This window comes from Dryas octopetala, chromosome 1, assembly GCF_963921425.1.
Source record: "Dryas octopetala chromosome 1, drDryOcto1.1, whole genome shotgun sequence".
Taxonomy (NCBI): domain Eukaryota; kingdom Viridiplantae; phylum Streptophyta; class Magnoliopsida; order Rosales; family Rosaceae; genus Dryas; species Dryas octopetala.
This window is the reverse complement of record NC_141366.1, coordinates 10,857,366-10,884,996: the sequence shown is the minus strand read 5'-3', so window position 1 is coordinate 10,884,996 and position 27,631 is coordinate 10,857,366. Positions and strand designations below refer to the sequence as shown.

The following is a 27,631-nucleotide window of genomic DNA, read 5'->3' as shown; positions in this document are numbered from 1 at the left end:
ATTTCATTAAATATACCTTTTTAATATCAAAATAACTTCCACAAAAAGTTGCTGGATATACATTAACCCATCCACAGCTGATCCAAGTCAAAAATTATAGAAGCCAAAAGTTGCCAAAACAGTACTATGCATCAATGAGAAGAAACAGTATTGTTCCAAAAGTTGCCCACGATTTGGAGATTTAGGAATCAGAGAAACCATGGTTTCGAAGAAGATCAAGGACAGAATCTGGTCTTTCTAGGGTTCCAAAGCTTACTTTCTTGTACACGGAGATAGCTTTTACTGGGAAGATAAAACACTGACGGCGGATCTGTGGAGAAGAAGATCGAAGATGATGGGTGGAAGAGAGAGAATTCTGAAAATTTGGGGAGAGAGAAGAGACATGTATATTAGGGGCATTTTTGTGTGCAAATGGACCAAGGTATTAAAAAAGTATATTTAATAAAATTACCCAAAAATTTATTATTTATTAAAAAGTGTGCACATCTGATATATACAAGGAATAAAATTTCGGGTTTCGACAGAAATTTCGAAGATTTTTAAATTTCGACAAAAATTAGACAGAAACGATATAAATTGCTATCAAAATATGGAAATTTTAAATGAAACTTTACCATATGTTTATTTAACATATTATCTACTAAATTGATAAAAAATATTGAAGAAACCAAATTATATAATAGGTTTCATGTAATATAAGATGAATATAATGCGCGCTGGAGACAAATACTGTTAAATAAAATTAGTATAATGAATAAATGAAATTAGTATATTCTTTATACTCTATAATCTATACACTAAATCCTAATACTAAACCTATATACTCTATATACATAAATACTCTTTATATTCTATAATCTATACATCAAACCATATATACTCTATAATTTATACTCTGTATTGTTTAGGATATGATATAGGATATTAGAGTTTAGGTCCTTTAGGATATATATTTTTAATTATTCTTTATATAGAAATGTATTAAGGTTTAAAAATAGTTAAACAAAACTCCAAAACGGCCAACGAAAACCCAAATTTTTTTTTTTCCAAATTTCCAATTGCCCAAAGGCTCTAAACCCTAAATTATACACTCCAAAGATACTTTTCTATGCTCATGATGTTCAAATCATGTTTTTCAAATAAAATATTATGTAAGAAATAAATAATAAAAAATAAATTGAAATTCATTGTGGGCCTTGTGGCATAGAAACTGACATTATAAATAAGTCCATTCAACATTTTAATTTGAATAAAATACCATTTAAATTATGGAATAAAGGCAACTTGTAAGCAAGGAATGAAATTTCGAAAATTTCGGCGAAGTTTCGCCGAAATTTTCGTTTTTTTGAGGTCCCGAAATTTTATCACGGATCCATTATTTTTCGGTATTATTTCGGCGAAATTTCGCTTAAATTTCGCCCGAAATTTCGCTTAAATTTCGCCCGAAATTTCGAACTCAGAATATGTTTATTTTTGTAAAATTTCGCCAAATTTCGTCGAAATTTCGCCCAGCCACAAACTGAGATCTTTCCCCCAAACTCAGATCAGCCCCAAATCTTCCCCAAACTCAGATCTCTTTCTCACTTGGGAGTTGAGGCCGTGGAGGGAGGAAGAAAAGAAGGGAGGAATAGAAGAGGGGCTGGGTTTTCGGTGGGTTTCGACGGCGGGGGGCGGTGGCAGAGGCGAGATGAGGGTGATGGTGGGCTGGTGATGGGGATGCCGAGAGAGAGAGAGTGAGACAGTGAGAGAGTGAGAGAGAGAGAGAAAGAGAGAAGCACGGGGTGGAGTCTGTGGAGAGAAAGGGAAAGAAGAAAAAAAAAAAAGAAAAAAAAGGGGAAATGGGGAATGGAGGAGCTGGAGGCTGGAGCAGTTTTACTGTGAGACTGTGAGTTTTTTGATTGCTATCAAAATAAAGAGCAAGAGGCTAAAATCCCAAGGCTGCCGCATGTCAAGCCCAAGCAATGGTGATCGATCACCAACATCTTTCGTAAAGCCTTGTCGCCAATAATGGTTTATATTTATTGTTTTTTTTTTTTTTTTTTCTATAATGATTCCAAACTTCCAATAAACTTTCTCTTGATACAGTACAAGTGTGGCTGACTCCTCCAAACAAATATCTAGCCAAATTGAGTATGAATTCTGAATAGTCATTATATAAAACCAAAATATCTAGCTATTACAGTAATTTGGCAGTTGGACGCAATTGTGTGAATGTGGGGTATCAAACAATATCAACCAAGTGTTTATTTACTTCACTAATTGGATATTATAAATTTATATATATATTTGGGCTGGATGATATATAATAATATTCCAACATCCAATAAGGCAATATCTAATATCTAATATTAGAGAGCTTGCCTATAGGCTCCTCACTATTAATATAGCAATGTGAGTGATATTGTCCTTTTTTTTTTTTTTTGGTAAAAGATATTGCCCTTCTTTAATTTTAAGTATAAAATAAAAACAAATAATTTGGAAAACAATGAAAAGGAAAAAAAAAAAAAAAAGGTTTAGAGTTGATTGAGGTTTGGGAACTTTGGGCAATTGGAAAGAAAAAAAAAAAGTTTCGGATTTCATTTGGCCATTTTTGTGTTTCATTTAATTGTTTTTAACCCTTATATATTTATATATAAAAAATAATTAAAAATATCCTAAAGGGCCTAAATACTAATATCCTATACGGTTATACCATATCTTAAACAATATAGAGAATAGATTATAGAGTATATAGGGTTTAGTCTATAAATTATAGAGTATAAAAAGTATTAAGGTATATAGAGTATATAGGGTTTAGTATTAGGATTTAGTCTATAGATTATAGAGTATAAAGAATATACTAATTTCATTTATTCATTATACTAATTTTATTTAACAGTATTTGTCCAGCGCGCATTATATTTACCTTATATCATATGAAACCTACTATATAATTTGGTTTCTTCAATGTTTTTTATAAATGTAATAGATAATATGTTAAATAAACATATGGTCAAGTTTCATTCAAAATTTCCGTATTTTGATAGCAATTTCCATCGTTTTTGTCTAATTTTATCGAAATCGAAATTTTAATCGAAATTTCCGCGAAAATTTCTGTCGAAATTTTCATCGAAAATTTCCTCGAAACCAAAATTTTACTCCTTGCTTGTAAGTAGTTGACTAGTAGTACACTAGTACGTGAGCATAATGTGGTTGGTGGGGGTGGGATCAAAGGACATGAAATTAGTTTGATTAACTAATGACATGATTGAGCCCGAGAGCCCAGCCAACCAAGAAGTCTAATATATCTAATCACTGGGAGTTGTAGGCTTTTCAGTAAGCTTCCTCTTTTCTTTTCTTTTTGTTTCTTTTCTTTTTTTTTTCCTTTCCTTTCATTCCCCGTGACTCCCCACTCCCCAGTACCCACTCTCCTATTCCTCTCAGTTCTTCTCATTTTCTCTTTCTCCCTCCCAGTACGCCTTCACTCCCTCCCTCCCTGATCTCTTCTTTCTCCTCTCTCTCCCTCCCAGATCTGTTCCTCCTTTCTCCTTCCCCAATCTCCCTCTCTTCCTCCTCTCCCTCCCCAATCTCTTTTCTCCCCCGATTTCTTTTCTCTCTAATCTCTTCTCGCCCCCTTTCTTCCCCAGTCAATAAAAACACCTCTCCTTCCCAGAACCTTTAAGGGAAAATGGACGATCTCTTCTCTCCACTGGGCGGATGACTGGGTTTATGAATTTGATCGAAATTTCGCTCAAATTCACCAAAAGATGCCGTAAAGATGCCTCGAAATTTCGGCACTCAAAATTTCGATAATTTTGGCGAAATTTGACGAAAAATGGATAAACATGTGATAAAATTTTCATGGCCCTGAAAAACGAAATTTTTGGCGAAATTTTGCCGAAAATTTTGAAATTTAACTCCTTGGTTATATACAAGGAATTAAATTTCGAATTTCGAGAAAATTTTAAAGGTTTAAAAATTTAAAAATTTCAAAAGAATTTTCAATTTTGTTGAAAATTTAAACTAAAACAATTAAAGCTTTTAACAAAATTTTAATAATTTCGTTTTGATAATATTTCGAAACTTCAAAAAAATGAAAAATTTGGAAGAAATTTGAAATTTAATTTCATGGTTATATAAGAGTTTTTCTCGTCATATAGGACTTCTTTCTCACGAAATTGATAAAATCCACATCTATATGTATTATGAGAGGTAGGTGACATCGACTGTTACGTACAAAAATTTGTAGAAGGAATGATCTAGCCATAGCTCATTAGCTCCGGCCATGTGAAGTGGCCCACCTTTCATTGATTATGAAATTGTTGGATACGCGCCCAATGCTCAAGGGCCTGCCCCTCTTTAAAGTATATATGACAAAGCGCAATCAATAAGGGCCACGACTCATTTTAACGTCGTGGAAACCAGCACAGGCACACACAATAAGTCCATTATACGTGGACATACATTCACTTAAGTCCAAGTTTCAGATGATGAACCAAACAAATTAAACAATAAGAAATCATCATCAAACTATCAAAGAATAAGAAGAGGAGTGGCTATTTGTACACACTTAATAAACCACATTAGCTCCTGGCCAAAAAAAAAATACCACGACCACGACCACCTTATGTGGCAGCTGATAGCATTATTCCATACAATACAGAGCATGACAGAGAATAGGCTCTTTGTCATGATCCTAGCTAACTAATGGCACTTGGATTTAGAGAGGCATAAGCAAGCAGATCAGGGTTGCTCTCAAATAAGGCCATGTTTTCTTGGGTGAGAGTCAACCACGCTTCTATTCCATTGCCATCTCTTGCATCCATCAAAACAAATAGATTCTTGATTTCAAAAAAAGCGCTCGCCCATGATGGCTTTCCCCATCCAAAGTTGGCTTCATGAAATGGAAACCTACACCAACTTGTGCACCCATAACTGTCTATGTCATTGTTTTTAATCAGGTTTCTGTACTCTTTCATCTCTTCCCATGCCTCGTTCGAACCAAACCCTAGTTTTTTAGCATAACTTTGTTTCGCTTGTTCAACACCTTTCCTGAATTTAGCAACAAAGTCTTTCACATCTATCACATACCTCTCTTCTGCCATTGATATGGAGAACCCCATAAGATTACCCATGAAGTCCTTTTCGGCCAAGGCCTGCCCCAGTCTGTTCCGCAAGTTGACCACTTGACACCACACGGATGGCCTCACGTAACCCGAGTTTGATCTTGATGCTTCCGTTGCACATTTCCAAATGAGCGCGGACACTACTTCAACGCGTGACGGGTTTGGCACGGTTGCACTGGCAGCTTTGGACTTGAGAGTGGCAATCTTGGAAGCATCGAACACAAACCTCCTTGTTTCACACTTGTCTTTCATAACAAATCTTGCAGCAGCAGGCCTTTGCGGCGGGCTAAGGAAATCCAAAGGTGGAAAAAGAGAAGCTGCAACGCCAACTTGATATGTAGGAAGCACAACAGGATGAGTAGTGGTGCCAAGGGAAATAGCAGCCCAGGTATTGACGAATGTGCCGAGTGTAGACGCATCAGCGACCTTATGTGAAATGCTGACCCCAAGTGCCATTCCACCACATTCAAAGAAGGTGGCTTGCACTAGTAGGAGATAGCCTGTGTCTGGTTGTGCGGAATATTCCATGTCAGCTGGAAGCAAATGATTTAGAATCCCAAGATCTGGTTTCTCCAAAATCTTCGATATGGGGCAGTTCGCTCGGGCTTCAACAAATGCAGCCCCATGGTCATCGCAACAGATTGAGATGTTGAATTGGAAAGTTCCTGCAAAGGGGTAGAAGTGAGTGAGGGCTTCAGATAGTGATGTTTTTAGAAGCTTACATCTCTCAGAAACCAAAGAGTGGTGATCAATGACCACACTATTATTGGGATAGAAGAGAAGAAGTGGGACATAAATTTCAGGAGTAAGCTGATCAAAAACAGAGAGGCTTGAAAATCTAAGGTGGTGAGGAGTTGGAGAGGAGGGTGTGATTGTTTCCTCATGAATGACTTCAATCTTAGTAAGGTTGATCTGATCCTCATGATCTGAACCCATCTGATTATCACAACCCATATCTTGCTTTACACTAGCTAGCTTGATGAGTTTTATAACATGCACAAACCCTCTATATAAAGAGGCAAAGTCACCATAAAACGACAGCTCTTGTGGAATGAAAGTCAATTAGAAACTCCAATGCTTTACGGAACACATGAGAAACCGGCCTGGACAGCAGCCACCTTCCAACTGGGCCATCAAATGTTGAATATCTATGACAATCAATTAATTTGAGACACCAAGGTGTGTGGGCTCTGAATCAGTTCCACGAGTTGCATGCATGCAATCCTTTCTTTGGGAATTTTCCAATGAAAATTGTAGTAAAAAGAGTATTATTACACTCATCAAATTTGTATATTAAATTTATGAATAATAATAAAGCTGTAATATTCTTGTTTATTCAAATAGAACTCGATCACTCTAATTCTCATAGATTTATTTCTAAAAAGGGTGAAAACTGATATATTTACTCCCAATCATTTGACAAACAAATTTTAGTAGCTACAAAGCCTACAATATATATTATTGGTTTGGAAAAGGAGATAATGTATTTGGACTAGCTTGAACAAAAAGAAAAGGCAATAATGTGTTTTTTTGTGGATGAAACTTTCCAGTAGAAGAAGCAAATTTATCTCGAGATATCAATTCATTTTGGAATTATTACTCTCAAGTCCACTCTGTGTGGAATCTAGCTACAACCGACTAATTAAAGATCAAGCTATCAGCTATGTTGACAAAACTTGTATACATACAAGCTGGCTTCGCATTCTCACCAACAAAAGATATAGAAAGAGAAGCTGGCTTTCGCATTTGTGTGATACCATGATCCCACCAATATATCTAACATAACCCAACTCCCTTCGACCAAAAAAAAAAAAAAAACCCAACTCCACATGAGAAATGAATTTTGTATGTGACGTTCCTATCAAAAAGTGCGCAAATCGGTTATGTGAGAGTTTTTCTTTTCTCACGATATAGAACCCACCTATATGAGAGGTACAAAAATTTCTAGAAGGAATGTTCCAGCCATAGCTCCGGCCATGTGAAGTGGCCCACCTTTCATTGATTATGAAATGTTGGATACGCGCAATGCTTTAAAGTATGACAAAGCGCAATCAATAAGGGCCACGACCCATTTAAAAACGTCGTGGAAACCAGCACAGGCACACACAAGAAGTCCATTATACGTGGACATCCATTCACTTAAGCCCAACAAGGTCAGTACTAAACTAAACTATATCAATTACTATGACAATTGACAATTTAATAATAATAAAAACATCACCTCCTACGGATGCAAAAATGTTGTCACTTTAATTAGCATTGATCCTCCATGACAATCGGATTCATAGAAGCATATGCAAGCAGCTGCTTATTGCTTTCAATTATTGCCATGTCTTCTGCCTTGAAAGTCAAGCAAGCTTCTATGCTAGTATCCATCAATACAATTATATTCTTGAATTCCATACTGGGTGTTGATGCAAATTTCCGTAAGAAAGTTACAACAACTTAGGGGTGATGACTTGGCTGATCAGAAGCCTTGCCGGATGATGACGTGGATGTTGATTGAGATCTTCCTGTAGACAAACACAAGATCAAAGGAGATGGACCGGTGTGGTACCAGCCAAACACGCTCCGATGATGAAGTCAGTGATGTGTGTTTGATGGTGTTTGAATGGAAGTGAGGAAGAACATGTGATGAACTTGGGAGAATGGGAAGAACAAGGCAAATGTTCTGGGTTTATTCTCAGCAAGTCCAAGTGTGTTTTTGGTAAGCCAAAGTTTGTGCAAGTGTTTGCTTTGTGATGGCTGGGTGGATGGGATTCTGGCTTTGTGCATATAAGTTGGTTTATATAGACAAGGGAAGGTGTGGAGAGTAAGTTACCTGCATGTGATTGAGTGGCTGAGAGAGATCCACGCGTTCGGTCATAACTAATAGCATGCAAAGCTACTCACCTCCTTTGCATTCAATGCTGCATTGAATGCAAGGATAGAAGATCAGGTGGAATGCCCCAATAGTCATGGCTGTGAGCTGGAATGTCTTATCTGTCAGAGAGTCACGTCAAGTGCACTTGAGTATGGCGGTTCGTCCCAACGTGATCTTCTTTAGGATGGCGGTGGGAGGCCGAGCCGATCCGAACATATGTCCTCACGTGTAGACGTGAAACCCATGTGTGATCGGATCGGATTTAGACAAGTCGGCCAAGCCGATCAGGTGGGTAGTGCAGTGATCCCCTCAAGTGAAATCCGGCCGCAACTAGGTTTTGAGATGACGATCACCAAAGCCGAGCCGATCCGAACTGGGAATGGAATGGACTGAGTTGATGTGGTGATGTGGAGATCCACGTCTGATCGTGATCGATCATTGGTCCGGGCCGAGCCGAACCAATGGTTGAGATGATCAGGTGGTGACAAGATTGTCGAAGCACGTCTGATCGTGATCGGTCATTGGGCCGGGCCGAGCCGAACCAATGGTTGAGATGATCAGGTGGTGACAAGATTGTCGAAGCACGTCTGATCGTAATCGGTCATTGGTCCGGGCCGAGCCGAACCAATGGTTGAGATGATCAGGTGCTGACAAGATTGTCGCAGCACGTCTGATCGTGATCGGTCATTGGTCCGGGCCGAGCCGAACCAATGGTTGAGATGATCAGGTGGTGACAAGATTGTCGAAGCACGTCTGATCGTGATCGGTCATTGGTCCGGGCCGAGCCGAGCCGAACCAATGGTTGAGATGATCAGGTGCTGACAAGATTGTCGAAGCACGTCTGATCGTGATCGGTCATTGGTCCGGGCCGAGCCGAACCAATGGTTGAGATGATCAGGTGCTGACAAGATTGTCGAAGCACGTCTGATCGTGATCGGTCATTGGTCCGGGCCGAGCCGAACCAATGGTTGAGATGATCAGGTGCTGACAAGATTGTCGAAGCACGTCTGATCGTGATCGGTCATTGGTCCGGGCCGAGCCGAACCAATGGTTGAGATGATCAGGTGCTGACAAGATTGTCGAAGCACGTCTGATCGTGATCGGTCATTGGTCCGGGCCGAGCCGAACCAATGGTTGAGATGATCAGGTGCTGACAAGATTGTCGAAGCACGTCTGATCGTGATCGGTCATTGGTCCGGGCCGAGCCGAGCCGAACCAATGGTTGAGATGATCAGGTGCTGACAAGATTGTCGAAGCACGTCTGATCGTGATCGGTCATTGGTCCGGGCCGAGCCGAACCAATGGTTGAGATGATCAGGTGGTGACAAGATTGTCGAAGCACGTCTGATCGTGATCGGTCATTGGTCCGGGCCGAGCCGAACCAATGGTTGAGATGATCAGGTGCTGACAAGATTGTCGAAGCACGTCTGATCGTGATCGGTCATTGGTCCGGGCCGAGCCGAACCAATGGTTGAGATGATCAGGTGCTGACAAGATTGTCGAAGCACGTCTGATCGTGATCGGTCATTGGTCCGGGCCGAGCCGAGCCGAACCAATGGTTGAGATGATCAGGTGCTGACAAGATTGTCGAAGCACGTCTGATCGTGATCGGTCATTGGTCCGGGCCGAGCCGAACCAATGGTTGAGATGATCAGGTGCTGACAAGATTGTCGAAGCACGTCTGATCGTGATCGGTCATTGGTCCGGGCCGAGCCGAGCCGAACCAATGGTTGAGATGATCAGGTGCTGACAAGATTGTCGAAGCACGTCTGATCGTGATCGGTCATTGGTCCGGGCCGAGCCGAGCCGAACCAATGGTTGAGATGATCAGGTGCTGACAAGATTGTCGAAGCACGTCTGATCGTGATCGGTCATTGGTCCGGGCCGAGCCGAGCCGAACCAATGGTTGAGATGATCAGGTGCTGACAAGATTGTCGAAGCACGTCTGATCGTGATCGGTCATTGGTCCGGGCCGAGCCGAACCAATGGTTGAGATGTGACTGGAGAAAGATGATCTCCAGATCTGAGCCGAACTGATGGTGTTCGAAAAAGATAATCTCTCGAATTCCTGGTGGATCTCAATGTCGGTTCGGATCGGACATGGGTAACCCGGAGGTAAGAGCCGATCTCAGATGTACATGTTGTTGGCATTTGCTGAGCTAAGATGATGACACAGATGGCTGGGTCTGACCAAGTTGACCATCAAAGAGTCTGAGCAAAAATGGGACTTGGTGTGCCACGTGTTGGTCTGTGATTTGGCCATTGAATCCATGTGGATTTATCCACAAACAGGAGTCCCCCAACTTCCGGTCCGAGCAGACTTGTGATGGATTGGAAGTTGAAAAAAGTGATGACCTGTAAGAAGTGACATTCGGCCTGACTTGGCCATTATGATAAAATGCAATGATAACTCTCAATTTATTTTCGGATCAGTCTGATGAGCATGACGAAAATAAGAAGAAACTATAAATCCCTGATGATCTCAGATGGGTTTGATGTGTCCATTGAGATATTAGGAATTTTGTTTTTGAGAAAAATATTCAAACTTACTTTCAGATCGGCTCGGTATGCACGATAAAAGTTTTGAGCTTGAAAATATTTTTCTTTTTGGAAATATCCTGTCGAACGTTAGGACTGTAGAAAGTCACTTCGGCTCGGCCAGGGATTTTTATAGACCTTTGAGTCTTTTCCTGTTGGGCGCCGGGACTGTAGCCAGTCGCTCCGGCTTGGACCAGGTGTTTTTAGAGACCTTTGAGTCTTTTCCTGTTGGGCGCCGGGACTGTGGCCAGTCGCACCGGCTTGGACCAGGTGTTTTTAGAGACCTTTGAGTCTTTTCCTGTTGGGCGCCGGGACTGTGGCCAGTCGCTCCGGCTTGGACCAGGTGTTTTTAGAGATCTTTGAGTCTTTTCCTGTTGGGCGCCGGGACTGTGGCCAGTCGCTCCGGCTTGGACCAGGTGTTTTTAGAGACCTTTGAGTCTTTTCCTGTTGGGCGCCGGGACTGTGGCCAGTCGCACCGGCTTGGACCAGGTGTTTTTTAGAGACCTTTTGAGTCTTTTCCTGTTGGGCGCCGGGACTGTGGCCAGTCGCTCCGGCTTGGACCAGGTGTTTATAGCTTCAAAATCTGAGAATCAATGTGGATCTAGATGTGTTCATCTATATTTGTCGAAAGAAGATCGGATCGGATAGTCCCCGATCTTGATCAAGTCAGAGGAAATGTTCAGAACACCATTGTAGAACCAGGCGAACACTTCAGTATTTGTGCGTAGGTATGCAAGTGCGTTTGAGCACTGAGCCGAGCTGATCTGAGTCTTGAGCCGATCCGAACAGGTTGGTCCGATTTCTCCTCGAAAAAACCGGGACTTCTTCCCAATCCCTAACAGGAAGAGGCCGAACCGATCAGGCGGATCATGCAGTAGTCCTTTCAAGTGAAATCCGGCCGTGACTAGGATTTGAAATGATGATCACCAAAGCCGAGCCGAGCCGAGCTGGGATAACTAAGAAAAGATGAACACTCAATTCTTAGAAGATTCTCAGATCGGGTCGGATTGGATGTAGGGGATCCACCGGGATGATCCGACCCGATCTGAAGGGCCAGAGGCGAAGTCGAAGATCTCAGCCCTCAACCAATATGAGCATCTCTGGTTTCAACGGTGTTGGTGGTCCTCCTTGGGTCAGTGATCTTCACCCTTGGGGTTCCGGTCAAGAACTGATTAATCTTGCCAGCGCAGGCGAGAGTCTCTATTGCGTCGCGAAGAGAGTAGCAGTTGTTCGTGATGTGACCATGGTTGGGCCGAGCCGATCCCGTGTAGGTTGTCTGCCGGTCTGGGTGCTGGAAGAGGAAAGTTCGGGCTCTTCTTCCGGGATTACGTTCGGCTGCGGACCAAGTCTACTCCTGGTTGGAGTTCTTTATTCGGCCGATCCGGTCCGTATTGGGTTTCCGAGTAGAGTCCCCAGTCTGGTTCGGATCGGCGATCTCGGTTCCTCGCTCGGATCATCACGGTAGCTTCCGGGAGGTGAAGTAGAGCCTCTGACATAGGCCTGGCGTTTTTGTTGGATGATCTGCCGAGCATCTAAGAACTCGAGCTGATCAATCAAGGGCATACTCTCGAAGCCAGGGAATGAGCAATCGATGTTCCGTCGGCAAGGGTGATTGTCGATGTCAGCCTGAGTGACTTGTGGGGGACGAGCTGGAGAAAGAACCTCGGGATCAGCTCGGGTCATTCTCGTGTTATTGCCGATCCGAACACTCATCCCTTGCTGAGCTCGGAGGCGTTGCAGTTCGGCGGTCTGTTCTGCCTGTTTGGTCAAAAGCTCATTGTTCTGCCTAAGAAGTTCGTTCCCAGCAGAAAGTTGTTCTTGATTTACCCTTCTCAAGAGCCTATTGGTAGCTCTGAGATTGGCTGGGTCATTGCTGATCCCAGCTCTTCCAGAGGGATTGGCTCTTCTCGTCTTTTCAGGTGTCTCAGGCTGATGTTGTTCATCATTCTGGGATCCTCCTGAGGAAGAGCTACTGTCGCGAAAGATGGTAGTCATGATGACTTGTGTGAAGGAAGAGCTTAGCACCTATGGTGATGAACACAACGGCTGAAGTCGATCTTCCCACAGACGGCGCCAATCTGTTGATGCAAATTTCCGTAAGAAAGTTACAACAACTTAGGGGTGATGACTTGGCTGATCAGAAGCCTTGCCGGATGATGACGTGGATGTTGATTGAGATCTTCCTGTAGACAAACACAAGATCAAAGGAGATGGACCGGTGTGGTACCAGCCAAACACGCTCCGATGATGAAGTCAGTGATGTGTGTTTGATGGTGTTTGAATGGAAGTGAGGAAGAACATGTGATGAACTTGGGAGAATGGGAAGAACAAGGCAAATGTTCTGGGTTTATTCTCAGCAAGTCCAAGTGTGTTTTTGGTAAGCCAAAGTTTGTGCAAGTGTTTGCTTTGTGATGGCTGGGTGGATGGGATTCTGGCTTTGTGCATATAAGTTGGTTTATATAGACAAGGGAAGGTGTGGAGAGTAAGTTACCTGCATGTGATTGAGTGGCTGAGAGAGATCCACGCGTTCGGTCATAACTAATAGCATGCAAAGCTACTCACCTCCTTTGCATTCAATGCTGCATTGAATGCAAGGATAGAAGATCAGGTGGAATGCCCCAATAGTCATGGCTGTGAGCTGGAATGTCTTATCTGTCAGAGAGTCACGTCAAGTGCACTTGAGTATGGCGGTTCGTCCCAACGTGATCTTCTTTAGGATGGCGGTGGGAGGCCGAGCCGATCCGAACATATGTCCTCACGTGTAGACGTGAAACCCATGTGTGATCGGATCGGATTTAGACAAGTCGGCCAAGCCGATCAGGTGGGTAGTGCAGTGATCCCCTCAAGTGAAATCCGGCCGCAACTAGGTTTTGAGATGACGATCACCAAAGCCGAGCCGATCCGAACTGGGAATGGAATGGACTGAGTTGATGTGGTGATGTGGAGATCCACGTCTGATCGTGATCGATCATTGGTCCGGGCCGAGCCGAACCAATGGTTGAGATGATCAGGTGGTGACAAGATTGTCGAAGCACGTCTGATCGTGATCGGTCATTGGGCCGGGCCGAGCCGAACCAATGGTTGAGATGATCAGGTGGTGACAAGATTGTCGAAGCACGTCTGATCGTGATCGGTCATTGGTCCGGGCCGAGCCGAACCAATGGTTGAGATGATCAGGTGCTGACAAGATTGTCGCAGCACGTCTGATCGTGATCGGTCATTGGTCCGGGCCGAGCCGAACCAATGGTTGAGATGATCAGGTGGTGACAAGATTGTCGAAGCACGTCTGATCGTGATCGGTCATTGGTCCGGGCCGAGCCGAGCCGAACCAATGGTTGAGATGATCAGGTGCTGACAAGATTGTCGAAGCACGTCTGATCGTGATCGGTCATTGGTCCGGGCCGAGCCGAACCAATGGTTGAGATGATCAGGTGCTGACAAGATTGTCGAAGCACGTCTGATCGTGATCGGTCATTGGTCCGGGCCGAGCCGAACCAATGGTTGAGATGATCAGGTGCTGACAAGATTGTCAAAGCACGTCTGATCGTGATCGGTCATTGGTCCGGGCCGAGCCGAACCAATGGTTGAGATGATCAGGTGCTGACAAGATTGTCGAAGCACGTCTGATCGTGATCGGTCATTGGTCCGGGCCGAGCCGAGCCGAACCAATGGTTGAGATGATCAGGTGCTGACAAGATTGTCGAAGCACGTCTGATCGTGATCGGTCATTGGTCCGGGCCGAGCCGAACCAATGGTTGAGATGATCAGGTGCTGACAAGATTGTCGAAGCACGTCTGATCGTGATCGGTCATTGGTCCGGGCCGAGCCGAACCAATGGTTGAGATGATCAGGTGCTGACAAGATTGTCGAAGCACGTCTGATCGTGATCGGTCATTGGTCCGGGCCGAGCCGAACCAATGGTTGAGATGATCAGGTGCTGACAAGATTGTCGAAGCACGTCTGATCGTGATCGGTCATTGGTCCGGGCCGAGCCGAGCCGAACCAATGGTTGAGATGATCAGGTGCTGACAAGATTGTCGAAGCACGTCTGATCGTGATCGGTCATTGGTCCGGGCCGAGCCGAACCAATGGTTGAGATGATCAGGTGCTGACAAGATTGTCGAAGCACGTCTGATCGTGATCGGTCATTGGTCCGGGCCGAGCCGAGCCGAACCAATGGTTGAGATGATCAGGTGCTGACAAGATTGTCGAAGCACGTCTGATCGTGATCGGTCATTGGTCCGGGCCGAGCCGAGCCGAACCAATGGTTGAGATGATCAGGTGCTGACAAGATTGTCGAAGCACGTCTGATCGTGATCGGTCATTGGTCCGGGCCGAGCCGAGCCGAACCAATGGTTGAGATGATCAGGTGCTGACAAGATTGTCGAAGCACGTCTGATCGTGATCGGTCATTGGTCCGGGCCGAGCCGAACCAATGGTTGAGATGTGACTGGAGAAAGATGATCTCCAGATCTGAGCCGAACTGATGGTGTTCGAAAAAGATAATCTCTCGAATTCCTGGTGGATCTCAATGTCGGTTCGGATCGGACATGGGTAACCCGGAGGTAAGAGCCGATCTCAGATGTACATGTTGTTGGCATTTGCTGAGCTAAGATGATGACACAGATGGCTGGGTCTGACCAAGTTGACCATCAAAGAGTCTGAGCAAAAATGGGACTTGGTGTGCCACGTGTTGGTCTGTGATTTGGCCATTGAATCCATGTGGATTTATCCACAAACACTGGGGATACTCTGGCTCACCCGAGCTGGCTTTTGTTAAGAGTAGTGATGTGTCATATCATCTAAGCAAAAGCTGGGAAATTAATAAATTAAAACTGTAATGAAAGAACTCGTTTTTATTTTTATTTTTGGTCATGTGTGCTAGGTTAATTTAGAGAAGACAAACAAAGCAAGCATTGATCAAAAACTGAAGCACAAACAAGAGGAGGCTTTTCTTTTTGTACTAATTAAATGACAGTGTGATATTTCAGAGAAGCATAAGCAAGCAGCTCCTTATTGCTTTCAGTTATGGTCATGTCTTCCTCTTTCAAACTCAACAGGCTTCTATGCCATCCCCATCTATTATATCCATCAATACAATCATATTGCTGAGCTCCATACTCTGACTCATCCAAGATGGCTTTCCCCATCCAAAATTGGCTGCGTAGAAGGGAAACCTGCACCAACTGCTGCAACTATAGATGTCTATATCATCCTTTCTTGTCTGGTTCCTATTCTCTTTTAACTTTTCGCATATATCCTCCACACTATCTCCCTCATTAACACAATTGTCCTTAAATTCCTCAATGCCCTGCCTCAATTTAGTAACCAAGCTTTGAAGTACATCATCGACTTCAGTACTTTCTAAACCTGTCTTTGCTAAATAGAACCCCACAAAATTCCCCAGTATGTTTTTATCTGCCAAGGGTCGCAGTGGCACCAGTATTTTCCGCATGTTAACTACTTGACACCATGCGGATGGCCTTATTGAACCCGAGTTTGATCTTGATGCTTCCGTTGCACATTTCCAAATGAGCGCTGACACTACTTCAACGCGTGTGGGCTTTGGCACGGTGGCACAGGCAGCTTTGGACTTGAGAGCAGCAATCTTTGAGGCATCGAACACAAATCTCCTTGTTCTGACCTTTGATTCAACAAATTCCACGGCGGTAGTTGGGGGTGAGTTGAGGACTTCTAGTGGTGGGAAAAGAGAAGCTGCAGCCCCAAATTCAACAAATTCCACGGAAGTAGTTGGGAGTGAATTTGGGAAATCCAGTGATGGTGGGAAAAGAGAAGCTGCAGCAGGAAGCAGTGCATGATCAGTAGTGGTGCCAAGGGCAATTGCAGCCCAGGTATTAAAGAATGTGCTGAGCGTAGATGCATTAGCGACCTTATGTGAAATGCTGACTCCAATTGTGATTCCACCACATTCAAAGAAGGTGGCTTGCACTAGTAGAAGATGTCCTGTGACTGCTTGTGTGGAACCTGGATCGGTTGGAAGCAATTGGCTCAGCATCTCAACATCAGGATTGTCCAAAATCTTGGATATGGGACAGTTCACTCTGGCTTCAATAAATGCAGCCCCATGGTCATTGCAAGAGATTGAAACATTGTATTGGAATTTTCCTGCAAATGGATAGAAGTGAGTGAGGGTTTCAGATAATGATGTTTTTAGAAGCTTGGATCTTTCAGCAACCAAAGAATGGTGATCAATGACCTCACTATTGCTATCACTGGGATAGAAGAGAAGTAGTGGGACATATATTTCACGCATAAGCTGGTCAAAAAAAGAGAGGTTAGAGCTTCTAAGGTGGTGAGGAGTTGGAGAGGAAGGTCTAATTGTTTCCTCCTGATGATTTCAACCTTGATCTCTGAAACCATCTTGCTCGGTCAATTGAGTTTCATACCAAAGACCCTCAACAGAAATAGTTAAATACATGGATATTTGAACATAAAGGACAGCTCATGTGCAATGGTCAACCTTTATTCAGTTTATTGCATTGTCCAAATAGTATGCCATAGTATACAACGGCATTAAGCAATATACTAATTGTATTTTGGCACAACCTAACATGTTTATTTGTTTCTTTGTTGTTGGCCAAAGTATCCACACAACCGCTTCTGTGAAATCAAAGTCAAGTTTGTTCATGAGTTTATTGTATTATCCAAATAGTTTACCATATGAAAACAAGAAAATTGGGCTAAAAGGCCAAGAGAGAATAGACAATAGCCAGTACAGAAAACCAAAATGCCCAGCAAATTAAGAATGGTCAATAGTCTAATGGTATGCATTTATTGAAAAAGATGGGGGAAGGGTTGGCGTGGTCACTACTGGTCTACAAGCAGCTCCGCCACGACAAGGAAGCATATGCAAGAAGCTCCTTATTGGTTTCAATTATGGCCATATCTTCTTCTTTGAAGGTCAAAGACGCTTCTATGCCATCACCATCTCTGCTATCCATCAATAAAATTATATTCTTGAATTCTGAAGTAGGATTACACACCCACGATGGCTTTCCCCATCCAAAATTGGCTCCATAGAAGGGAAACCTGCACAGACTTGTACAACCATAGTTGTCTATATCACCCCTTTTCATAAGGTTCCCAAACTTGATGAACATTTCACATACATCATCCGCACTAACTCCATTGAGCTCCTCACTACCTATCCTGAGTTTAGCAACCAAGCTCTGGACATCTACTTCACTTTCTTGGTCAGCCTTTGCTGCAAAGAATCCCACAAAATTTCCCAGTAAGTTTTCTGCCAAAGGCTGCCCCAATATTTGCCGTATGTTCACTGTTTGCCACCACACGGATGGCCTTACAGAACCCAAGTTTGATCTCGATGCTTCCATTGCACATTTCCAAATGAGCGCCGACACTACTTCAACGCGTGTGGGGTTTGGCACGGTGGCACTGGCAGCTTTGGACTTGAGAGCAGCAATCTTCGAGGCATTAAACACAAATCTCGTTGTTCTGAACTTTGTTTCAACAAATTCCAAGGCGGTAGTTGGGAGTGAGTTGAGGACTTCTAGTGGTGGGAAAAGAGAAGCTGCAGCCCCAAATTCTGCCGCAGGAAGCACTACATGATGATCAGTAGTAGTGGAAGCAAGGGCAATCGAAGCCCAACTAGTGATGAATGTGCCGAGTGTAAACCCATCAGTGATTTTATGTGAAACGCTGACCCCAATTGCCATTCCACCACATTCAAACAAGTTGGCCTGGACAAGTAGAAGATGGCCTGCCTCTGCTTGTGTGGATTGGATATCAGTTGGAAGCAATTGCTTTAGCATCCCAAGATTTGGATTGTCCAAAATCTTGGATATGGGACAGTTGACTCGGGCTTCGATAAATTGAACCCCATGATCATTGCAACAGATTGAAACATTATGTTGGTAACTTCCTGCTAAAGGATAGAAGTGAGTGAGGGCTTTAGATAATGATGTTTTTAAAAGCTTGGATCTCTCAGGAACCAAAGAATGGTGATCACTGACCTCACTAGTGCTATTTCTGGGATAGAAGAGAAGTAGTGGGACATAAAGTTCAGGGATAAGTTGATCAAAAACAGAGAGGTTATAACTTCTAAGGTGGTGAGGAGTTGGAGAGGATGGTCTAATTGTTTCCTTCTGAATGACTTCAACTCTGATGTCAGAAGCCATCCTCTTGCTCTTGCTCTTGCTCCCTGCTTGAATTGCATTACAAAGGCGACCCTCCATATAAAGACTCACAAGGAAAACTCCTGCGCGATGAAAGCCAAACTTCTGTTTGATTATTTTAAATGTGTATACTAATTAGGTTTGACAAATTTTCACAAGACTTGGACCCAAGAGGTTCATCATTACTTAACATGCACGCATATATGACCGGACCCAAAAACATAAATAATAAGAGATATATAATTACACGTTTAGTCAACTTATTATTTCATAATTTCCGTGTTGGTTTACGAATTTTTTTAAGTGCCAAATAAGTCCACGAATTAGTTGACGTTTACCATGCACCTTAGCGCATTCCATCAAAATATCTCAAACGGACGTCAAGTTTAGTCACGTAGGAAGCACATGGAAGTGCATAAGGGAGAGGAGGGGACATGAAATCACTGATTTGCCCCTCCATGTGCCCCCCCACGTGACAAAACTTAACACCCGTTTGGGGTATTTTGACGGAATGGACTAAGGTGCATGGTAAACGTCAGCTAATTCGTGGACTTGGATTTAACTCACAAGGATAACTTCTGCCAGATATATAAAAGTCAACTTTCTATTTGATTATTTTAAATGTGTATAATAATTAGGTTTGATCACAAGATTTGAACCCAAGAGGTTGATCATTACTTAACATGATCACATATATGACAGGACCCACAAACATAAATAATAAATAGGTCAGTGTGATACATACATACTTGCTTAAGTAGTATTGTTTGAAGAATATGACATTTTAATTTTCTAATTTTTAATAGGTCTGGTTGACATAATTATCTGTGTACCTTTGTTTTATGCCAAAAGGAATCTTTGGTTCCTATATTCCTTTTATATTTTGCTATAGTTAATTCATGTTCACACCTCAAATTGTAATAATAATGAGAAAGGCTCAAATAAGTTTTAACTCCAACTGCAAGGAGCCTCATAATTGGATTGGAGCACTGCATGTGTTTGTGTCTATTTGAATGGATGGCATTGGCAACCATTGTTGGTCTTCAATTTGCAGCTGATTTAGGCCTTCAATTTGTACCCACTAAACATTTTTTAGATTGGGATCATCCAAATAACTTTATTACTTAACTCTCTTGAATTGTTTTGTTTAGTATGTATTCGCTTTGCAGATGGTTTTTTTGGTTTTTCTGTTTTATGCCAAAAGGTATCTTTTTCTTTTTGTTCCATTTCATTTGTGCAAGTTAAAAGCATGTTTCACATTCACACTTCAAATTAGACAAGCCACATATAACTCCAACTTGTCCGACCAAATGATAATAAAATAAGAAGAAGAAAAGTCACACCATTAGCACATCTATTTACTCCCATAAAATAATATTACCAGCAATTATGAAGTTATGAACATTATGCATGTGTCCAGACGCTATAATATTAATTTTTTCTCTCTTAACTTCTTTCCCACACTCTCTCTCATCTCTCCCTTGTCATGACAGCTACTTCAAATTTATTTACAGTAAAAAACTAAAAATCATCTCTAAATAATAAATAGGTCCGGCCGGTCATCTCCATACATAATACTTGTTTAAGTAGTAGATATATTGTTTGAAGAAAATGACATTTTACATTTCTAATTTTTAATAGGTCTAGCTGGTTAGCTTGATTATCTGTTTACCATTGTTTCATGCCAAAACGAATCTTTTATACTTATATTCCTTTCATACTGTGCTAGAGTTGATTCATGTTCACACCTCAAATTGTAATAATAATAATATATAATAATAATAATAATGAGAAAAGCTCAAATAAGTTTAGCTCCAACTGCAAGGAGCCTCACTATTTGGATTGGAGCACTGTGTTTGTGTTTATTTGAATTGATGGCATTGGCAGCCATTGCTGGTCTTCAATTTGCAGCAGACTTAGGCCTTCATGATGTTATATTGGAGATGGATGCTGCAGGGGCGGTAATATATGTTAATGACCCAACTTTCTGTTTCACGAAGGATGGAGTCCTCGTTGATCCAGACTAATGTAATGAAAGCACCAGACTTCAATTTATTTGTACCGAAAAAAAAAAAAAAAAAGATATCATATATCAGAGACATGACACAATAACCAGGAGGATGGGGTATAGTATGTCTATAGCCTAATTTTTCTAAATATAAGAGTTAATTACACTTACACCCCTTGAGGTTTATCGTTTTTTCATATACACCTCCTGAGATTTTAATAATTACACTTACACCCCCTGAGGTTTCAAAATTATTACAAATAACCCCATAAAAGAAAAAACACCAATAACAGACGTGACTAAACTAACTAAAATACTGAAATACCCTTACGGTGTTATAAGACTGTTTGGATACTATTCACCTTGTTTCCTATAACCATCGGACAAGAAAAAAAAAAAAAAACTCTCCATCTTCCCCTTATGAGAACTCGTTGGCAGGAGGATGGGGTATAGTACGTCTATAGCCTAATTTTTCTAAATATAATTTACGTACATATTTGTTATTTTTTAATACTTAACCAGCCCAACCTTTTGTTTAACCTTTTAATATTAGCCGATCGAATTACAAAATTAATTAATCTTTTGTAATTTTTTAATATTTGTTGGGCTCGTTAATTAATCTTTTCTTTTTTAACAAAATTAATTATCTGGCTTCCACGTCTAACAAATTAATGAATACAACTATATTAATTAATAATATATGAATAAGGCTTCCAAATTAAAGAACTACATGAAAAAACTAGGATATATACAAGGAACTGTCTAACAACATAAATTTCAAACTTACAACTTTTCCGTAAAACAATTGTATACGTCAATCAACTGAATTAATAAAAATATAATTTTACATTCAATGGCTTAAGAAACACGAGTGAAAAATCTAGCCATGCATGTTGATTTTGGTGATAGTGACGGCATGCATGCATGCTGGAACAATAAAACAACCATCCATAAAGAAACAATACTAAAGGCATCAACTGTTATTTTAATTTTCTAGATCTTGGTAAATAAAAGTTGAGATAATCATTAGTGTTTCTACTATTATTGTAATAATGGTCGTTTATTTGTATGATTGAATTGATAAGCTCACACATAGAAATGAGATGTTTGCACAAATGGGTAATATTGCTATTTGTACACACTTTATAAACCAAATTAGCTCTGGCCGACAAAAATAAAATAAACCACATTAGCTGACCACCTTATGTGGCAGCTGATAGCATTATTCCATACAATACAGAGCATGGCAGAGAATAGGCTCTTTGTCATGATCCTAGCTAACTAATGGCACTTGGATTTAGAGACGCATATGCAAGCAGATCAGGGTTGCTCTCAAATAAGGCCATGTTTTCTTGGGTGAGAGTCAACCACGCTTCTATTCCATTGCCATCTCTTGCATCCATCAAAACAAATAGATTCTTGATTTCAAAAAAAGCGCTCGCCCATGATGGCTTTCCCCATCCAAAGTTGGCTTCATGAAATGGAAACCTACACCAACTTGTGCACCCATAACTGTCTCTGTCATTGTTTTTAATCAGGTTTCTGTACTCTTTCATCTCTTCCCATGCCTCGTCGGAACCAAACCCTAGTTTTTTAGCATAACTTTGTTTCGCTTGTTCAACACCTTTCCTGAATTTAGCAACAAAGTCTTTCACATCTATCACATACCTCTCTTCAGCCATTGATATGGAGAACCCCATAAGATTCCCCATGAAGTCCTTTTCGGCCAAGGCCTGCCCCAGTCTGTTCCGCAAGTTGACCACTTGACACCACACGGATGGCCTCACGTAACCCGAGTTTGATCTTGATGCTTCCGTTGCACATTTCCAAATGAGCGCGGACACTACTTCAACGCGTGACGGGTTTGGCAGGGTTGCACTGGCAGCTTTGGACTTGAGAGTGGCAATCTTGGAAGCATCGAACACAAACCTCCTTGTTTCACACTTGTCTTTCATAACAAATCTCGCAGCAGCAGGCCTTTGTGGCGGGCTAAGGAAATCCAAAGGTGGAAAAAGAGAAGCTGCAACGCCAACTGGATCTGTAGGAAGCACAACACGATGAGTAGTGGTGCCAAGGGAAATAGCAGCCCAGGTCTTGACGAATGTGCCAAGTGTAGACGCATCAGCGACCTTATGTGAAATGCTGACCCCAAGTGCCATTCCACCACATTCAAAGAAGGTGGCTTGCACTAGTAGGAGATAGCCTGTGTCTGGTTGTGTGGAATATTCCATGTCAGCTGGAAGCAAATGTTTTAGAATTCCAAGATCTGGTTTCTCCAAAATCTTCGATATGGGGCAGTTCGCTCGGGCTTCAACAAATGCAGCCCCATGGTCATCGCAACAGATTGAGATGTTGAATTGGAAAGTTCCTGCAAAGGGGTAGAAGTGAGTGAGGGCTTCAGATAGTGATGTTTTTAGAAGCTTACATCTCTCAGAAACCAAAGAGTGGTGATCAATGACCACACTATTATTGGGATAGAAGAGAAGAAGTGGGACATAAATTTCAGGAGTAAGCTGATCAAAAACAGAGAGGCTTGAAAATCTAAGGTGGTGAGGAGTTGGAGAGGAGGGTGTGATTGTTTCCTCATGAATGACTTCAATCTTAATAAGGTTGATCTGATCCTCATGATCTGAACCCATCTGATTATCACAACCCATATCTTGCTTTACACTAGCTAGCTTGATGAGTTTTATAACATGCACAAGCCCTCTATATAAAGAGGCAAAGTCTCCATAAAACGACAGCTCTTGTGGAATGAAAGTCAACCAGCAGAAACTCCAATGCTTTACGGAACACATGAGAAACCGGCCTGGACAGCTGCCACCTTCCAACTGGGCCATCAAATGTTGAATATCTATGACAATCAATTAATTTGAGACACCAAGGTGTACGTGTGGGCTCTGAATCAGTTCCACGAGTTGCATGCATGCAATCCTTTCTTTGGGAATTTTCCAATGAAAATTGTAGTAAACTTTTTCATTAAAAAGAGTATTTTTACACTCATCAAATTTGTATATTAAATTTATGAATAATAATAAAGCTGTAATATTCTTGTTTATTCAAATAGAACTCGATCACTCTAATTCTCATAGATTTATTTCTAAAAAGGGTGAAAACTGATATATTTACTCCCAATCATTTGACAAACAAATTTTAGTAGCTAAAAAGCCTACAATATTATTGGTTTGGAAAAAGAGATAATGTATTTTGACTAGCTTGAACAAAAAGAAAAGGCAATAATGTGTTTTTTTGTGGATGAAACTTTCCAGTAGAAGAAGCAAATTTATCTCGAGATATCAATTCTTTTTGGAATTATTGCTCAAAAAGTCCACTTTGTGTGGAATCTACAACCGACTAACGATCGAGCTATCAGCTATGTTGACAAAACTTGTATACATACAAGCTGGCTTCGCATTCTCACCAACAAAAGATATAGAAAGAGAAGCTGGCTTCCGCATTTGTGTGGGACCATGATCCCACCAATATATCTAACATAAGTACATAACCCAACTCCAAATGAGAAATGAATTTTGTATGTGACGTTCCAGAAAACTTATTATTTATCAAAAAGTGCGCAAATCGGTTATGTGAGAGTTTTTCTTTTCTCACGATATAGAACCCACCTATATGAGAGGTACGAAAATTTGTAGAAGGAATGTTCCAGCCATAGCTCCGGCCATGTGAAGTGGCCCACCTTCCGTTGATTATGAAATGACTTTTTAGTGAGATATATACCCACCTGAACTTTGACTCGATTTACATATTACCACCTAAATTAAAAATTGAAGCAAATTGCCCTCTGAATTAAATTTTGTTTGCAAGTTACCACCTCCATCCAAATCCTCATAGGTTTTTTGGTCTTTTCATATAGAAGAACTTGGGTGGGGAAACTTTTGCCACCTCACCTTGCTGAGTGGCAAGGCTCAACCAATTACAGGTGGCCACATGTACAACTATTTTTTTATTTCTCTTTTCCTATTTTTACAAACTTTGAAAATTAATTAAAAATAGTTCCGAACTCAGAAAAATACACAGAAAATTCTTACGGACTTGTATTGACTAATAGTAATTTACTATGGAGTCAAATTATCAATTTGCCCTCTGAGATTTTCCAGAAAATTTAGGAAGTCCAAAGTTATTTCTAAAAAATTAAAATACTCTGGATTCTTTAAAAATTCATAGGATAATCTCCCGAACTCCAAAAAATACAAGGTCTGCATCATTAAGGTCTTCTAAAAACTAACACTACCTTTCTCGTGAACACTTGCTTCAACGGGTGTGGGCTTTGGCACGGTGGCACAGGCAGCTTTGGACTTGAGAGCAGCAATCTTTGAGGCATCAAATATAAATCTCCTTGTTATAACCTTTGGTTTTACAGCAAATGCCACGGAAGTAGTTGGGGGTGAATTTGGGAAATCCAGTGATGGCGGGAAAAGAGAAGATGCAGCACCATATTCTGCAGCAGGAAGCAGTGCATGATCAATAGTGGTGCCAAGGGCAATTGCAGCCCAGGTATTAATGAATGTGCTTAGCGTAGATGCATCAGCGACCTTATGTGAAATGCTGACTCCAATTGTGATTCCACCACATTCAAAGAAGGTGGCTTGCACTAGTAGAAGATGTCCTGTGACTGCTTGTGTGGAACCTGGATCGGTTGGAAGCAATTGGCTCAGCATCTCAACATCAGGATTGTCCAAAATCTTGGATATGGGACAGTTCACTCTGGCTTCAATAAATGCAGCCCCATGGTCATTGCAAAAGATTGAAACATTGTATTGGAATTTTCCTGCAAATGGATAGAAGCTAGTGAGTGAGGGTTTCAGATAATGATGTTTTTAGAAGCTTGGATCTTTCAGCAACCAAAGAATGGTGATCAATGACCTCACTATTGCTATCACTGGGATAGAAGAGAAGTAGTGGGACATATATTTCACGCATAAGCTGGTAAAAAAAAGAGAGGTTAGAGCTTCTAAGGTGGTGAGGAGTTGGAGAGGAAGGTCTAATATATTGTTTCCTCCTGAATGATTTCAACCTTGATCTCTGAAACCATCTTGCTCGGTCAATTGAGTTTCATACCAAAGACCCTCAACATAAATAGTTAAATACACAAATATTTGAACATAAAGGACAGCTCCTGTGCAATGGTCAACCTTTATTCAGTTTATTGCATTGTCCAAATAGTATGCCATAGTATACAACGGCATTAAGCAATATACTAATTGTATTTTGGCACAACCTAATTGGAAAAACATGTTTATTTGTTTCTTTGTTGTTGGCCAAAGTATCCACACAACCGCTTCTGTGAAATCAAAGTCAAGTTTGTTCATGAGTTTATTGTATTATCCAAATAGTTTACCATATGAAAACAAGAAAATTGGGCTAAAAGCCCAAGAGAGAATAGACACACTACAAGAAAAAACACTTTGGGTGATGAACTGATTTTGTCACCCAAAGTCCAATTTCGTCGCCCAAGATTTTGGGCGACGAAATCAGTTCGTCGAGACTTTGGTCGCCTAAACCATGACACCCAAGACTTTGGGCGACGAACATATCATTTTTGTCGCCCAAAGCTACCTGGGGAGACGAATTTGGTTCGTCTCTTGAAGTGACTTTGGGCGACGAACCACATATTCGTCGCCCAAAGTATGTTTAGGCGACGAAATTGTTCGAAAAAATTAAAATTTTTTTTTTATCCCAAAAACTATATAACAAAAATGTATTAATAAATTTTTATATTTACAAAATTTATAAATAGCAAAATGTATTAATAAATTTATAAATAAATGTATTACACAAAGAAACAAAATGTATAAATAAATTTATTCAACCGCTTTGACCAATGAGCGAGGTCGGTCCAATATTGACATCTTTGTTTGCTTAAAATTCGTGTAGTACACATGTCATAATCATCTTCTCCATATGGATGATTTTTTGCAGAGATGATCTTTGAGTATGGAACTAAAAAATGAACGGTTTTGATCGTTGTAAACACGATCAAGATATGCCCATCTACATATAAATGAACGGTTTCAACACTTGATGAGTATAATTCTATTAATTCTTTCGACGACAAGGTTTCAATAATTGTGAAGACCACAATGTGATTTCAACGATCATAGCCGTTCATTTTCCATGTTCATACTCAAAGATCATCTCTGCAAAAATCAACCAAATCGAAATTCAGCTAGTTGTTGAATTATCATTATTAAACCCACTATCGTTCATTAATTTGAGCACCGTTACCTAACTTTTACATTTTCAATTGAGCTAAATTTTTATAAGGATGATCATTGAGTAGGGAACTAAAAAATGAACGGTTTAGATCGTTGAAAATACGATCGCATCGTATTCTTATACCTAAATATAAATGCAAATAAAAAATGAACTGGACTTTGGGCGAGGAATCTAGATTTATCTCCCAAAGTGACTTTGGGCGAGGAATATATAGATTCGTCGCCCAAAGTCATTTAGTTTAGTAGATGGTCCTGAATTAAAATTCATGAATAACAATTGATTAATCCAAAAAAAAATTCATTTTGTTCATATCTTTCTACACTGATTCTACATATCTTTTTACACTGATTCTCTTCATAATCAATTTCATTTTGTTCCATCACGCTGCATCAATATTCTTTGTTCCATGTACGCAACAGCTAGCATGCGCAGCTCCAGTGCAATGAAAATGAATTTTGTTGAGTTTATTGTATTTGTCCAAATATACATATATCATTTGCTGCCATATGGCATTAATTTGATTTATATATCCAAATTCCAATTATTGTGTTTGTATATTAAAGATAAGATGAAAATTTGATGAAAAAGTCTAATTAACACAATTGTAAGAAGGCAAGCAAGGTCAAACAATCAACAGTAGGTGGTGTCCATCCTCTTCCTCTTTGCCCTTCTTGAAGGTCGTGTCTTGTCATGCCTTTGCACGCATGCGTGATTCAAGGAAAAGTTA

General features: G+C 41.0%; 2 protein-coding genes and 3 pseudogenes across 2 annotated transcripts; all 5 read right to left on the bottom strand.

The window, feature by feature from the left end:
- Window positions 1-4,659: 4,659 nt before the first annotated feature.
- On the bottom strand, window positions 4,660-6,059 carry LOC147297741 (BAHD acyltransferase At5g47980-like). The gene has a single exon (XM_086238802.1). It carries the CDS (start codon window positions 6,057-6,059, stop codon window positions 4,680-4,682), a length of 1,380 nt encoding a protein of 459 aa, XP_086094928.1. The 3' UTR covers window positions 4,660-4,679.
- A 1,299-nt stretch (window positions 6,060-7,358) lies between these two features.
- LOC147297740 (akuammiline synthase 1-like) lies at window positions 7,359-16,887 on the bottom strand (annotated as a pseudogene).
- Window positions 16,888-17,342: 455 nt separating this feature from the next.
- Window positions 17,343-18,668, bottom strand: LOC147297739 (akuammiline synthase 1 pseudogene; annotated as a pseudogene).
- Window positions 18,669-21,803: 3,135 nt separating this feature from the next.
- LOC147297738 (BAHD acyltransferase At5g47980-like) lies at window positions 21,804-23,312 on the bottom strand. The gene has a single exon (XM_086229087.1). It carries the CDS (start codon window positions 23,307-23,309, stop codon window positions 21,948-21,950), a length of 1,362 nt encoding a protein of 453 aa, XP_086085213.1. The 5' UTR covers window positions 23,310-23,312; the 3' UTR covers window positions 21,804-21,947.
- A 1,590-nt stretch (window positions 23,313-24,902) lies between these two features.
- On the bottom strand, window positions 24,903-25,720 carry LOC147297737 (vinorine synthase-like; annotated as a pseudogene).
- Window positions 25,721-27,631: the final 1,911 nt, after the last annotated feature.

Excerpts from the sequence above, each read along its gene's own strand:
- LOC147297741 (XM_086238802.1), bottom strand. The coding sequence starts at position 6,059 with ATGGGTTGTGATAATCAGATGGGTTCAGATCATGAGGATCAGATCAAC.
- LOC147297738 (XM_086229087.1), bottom strand. The coding sequence starts at position 23,309 with ATGGGTTCAGATCATGAGGATCAGATCAACCTTATTAAGATTGAAGTC.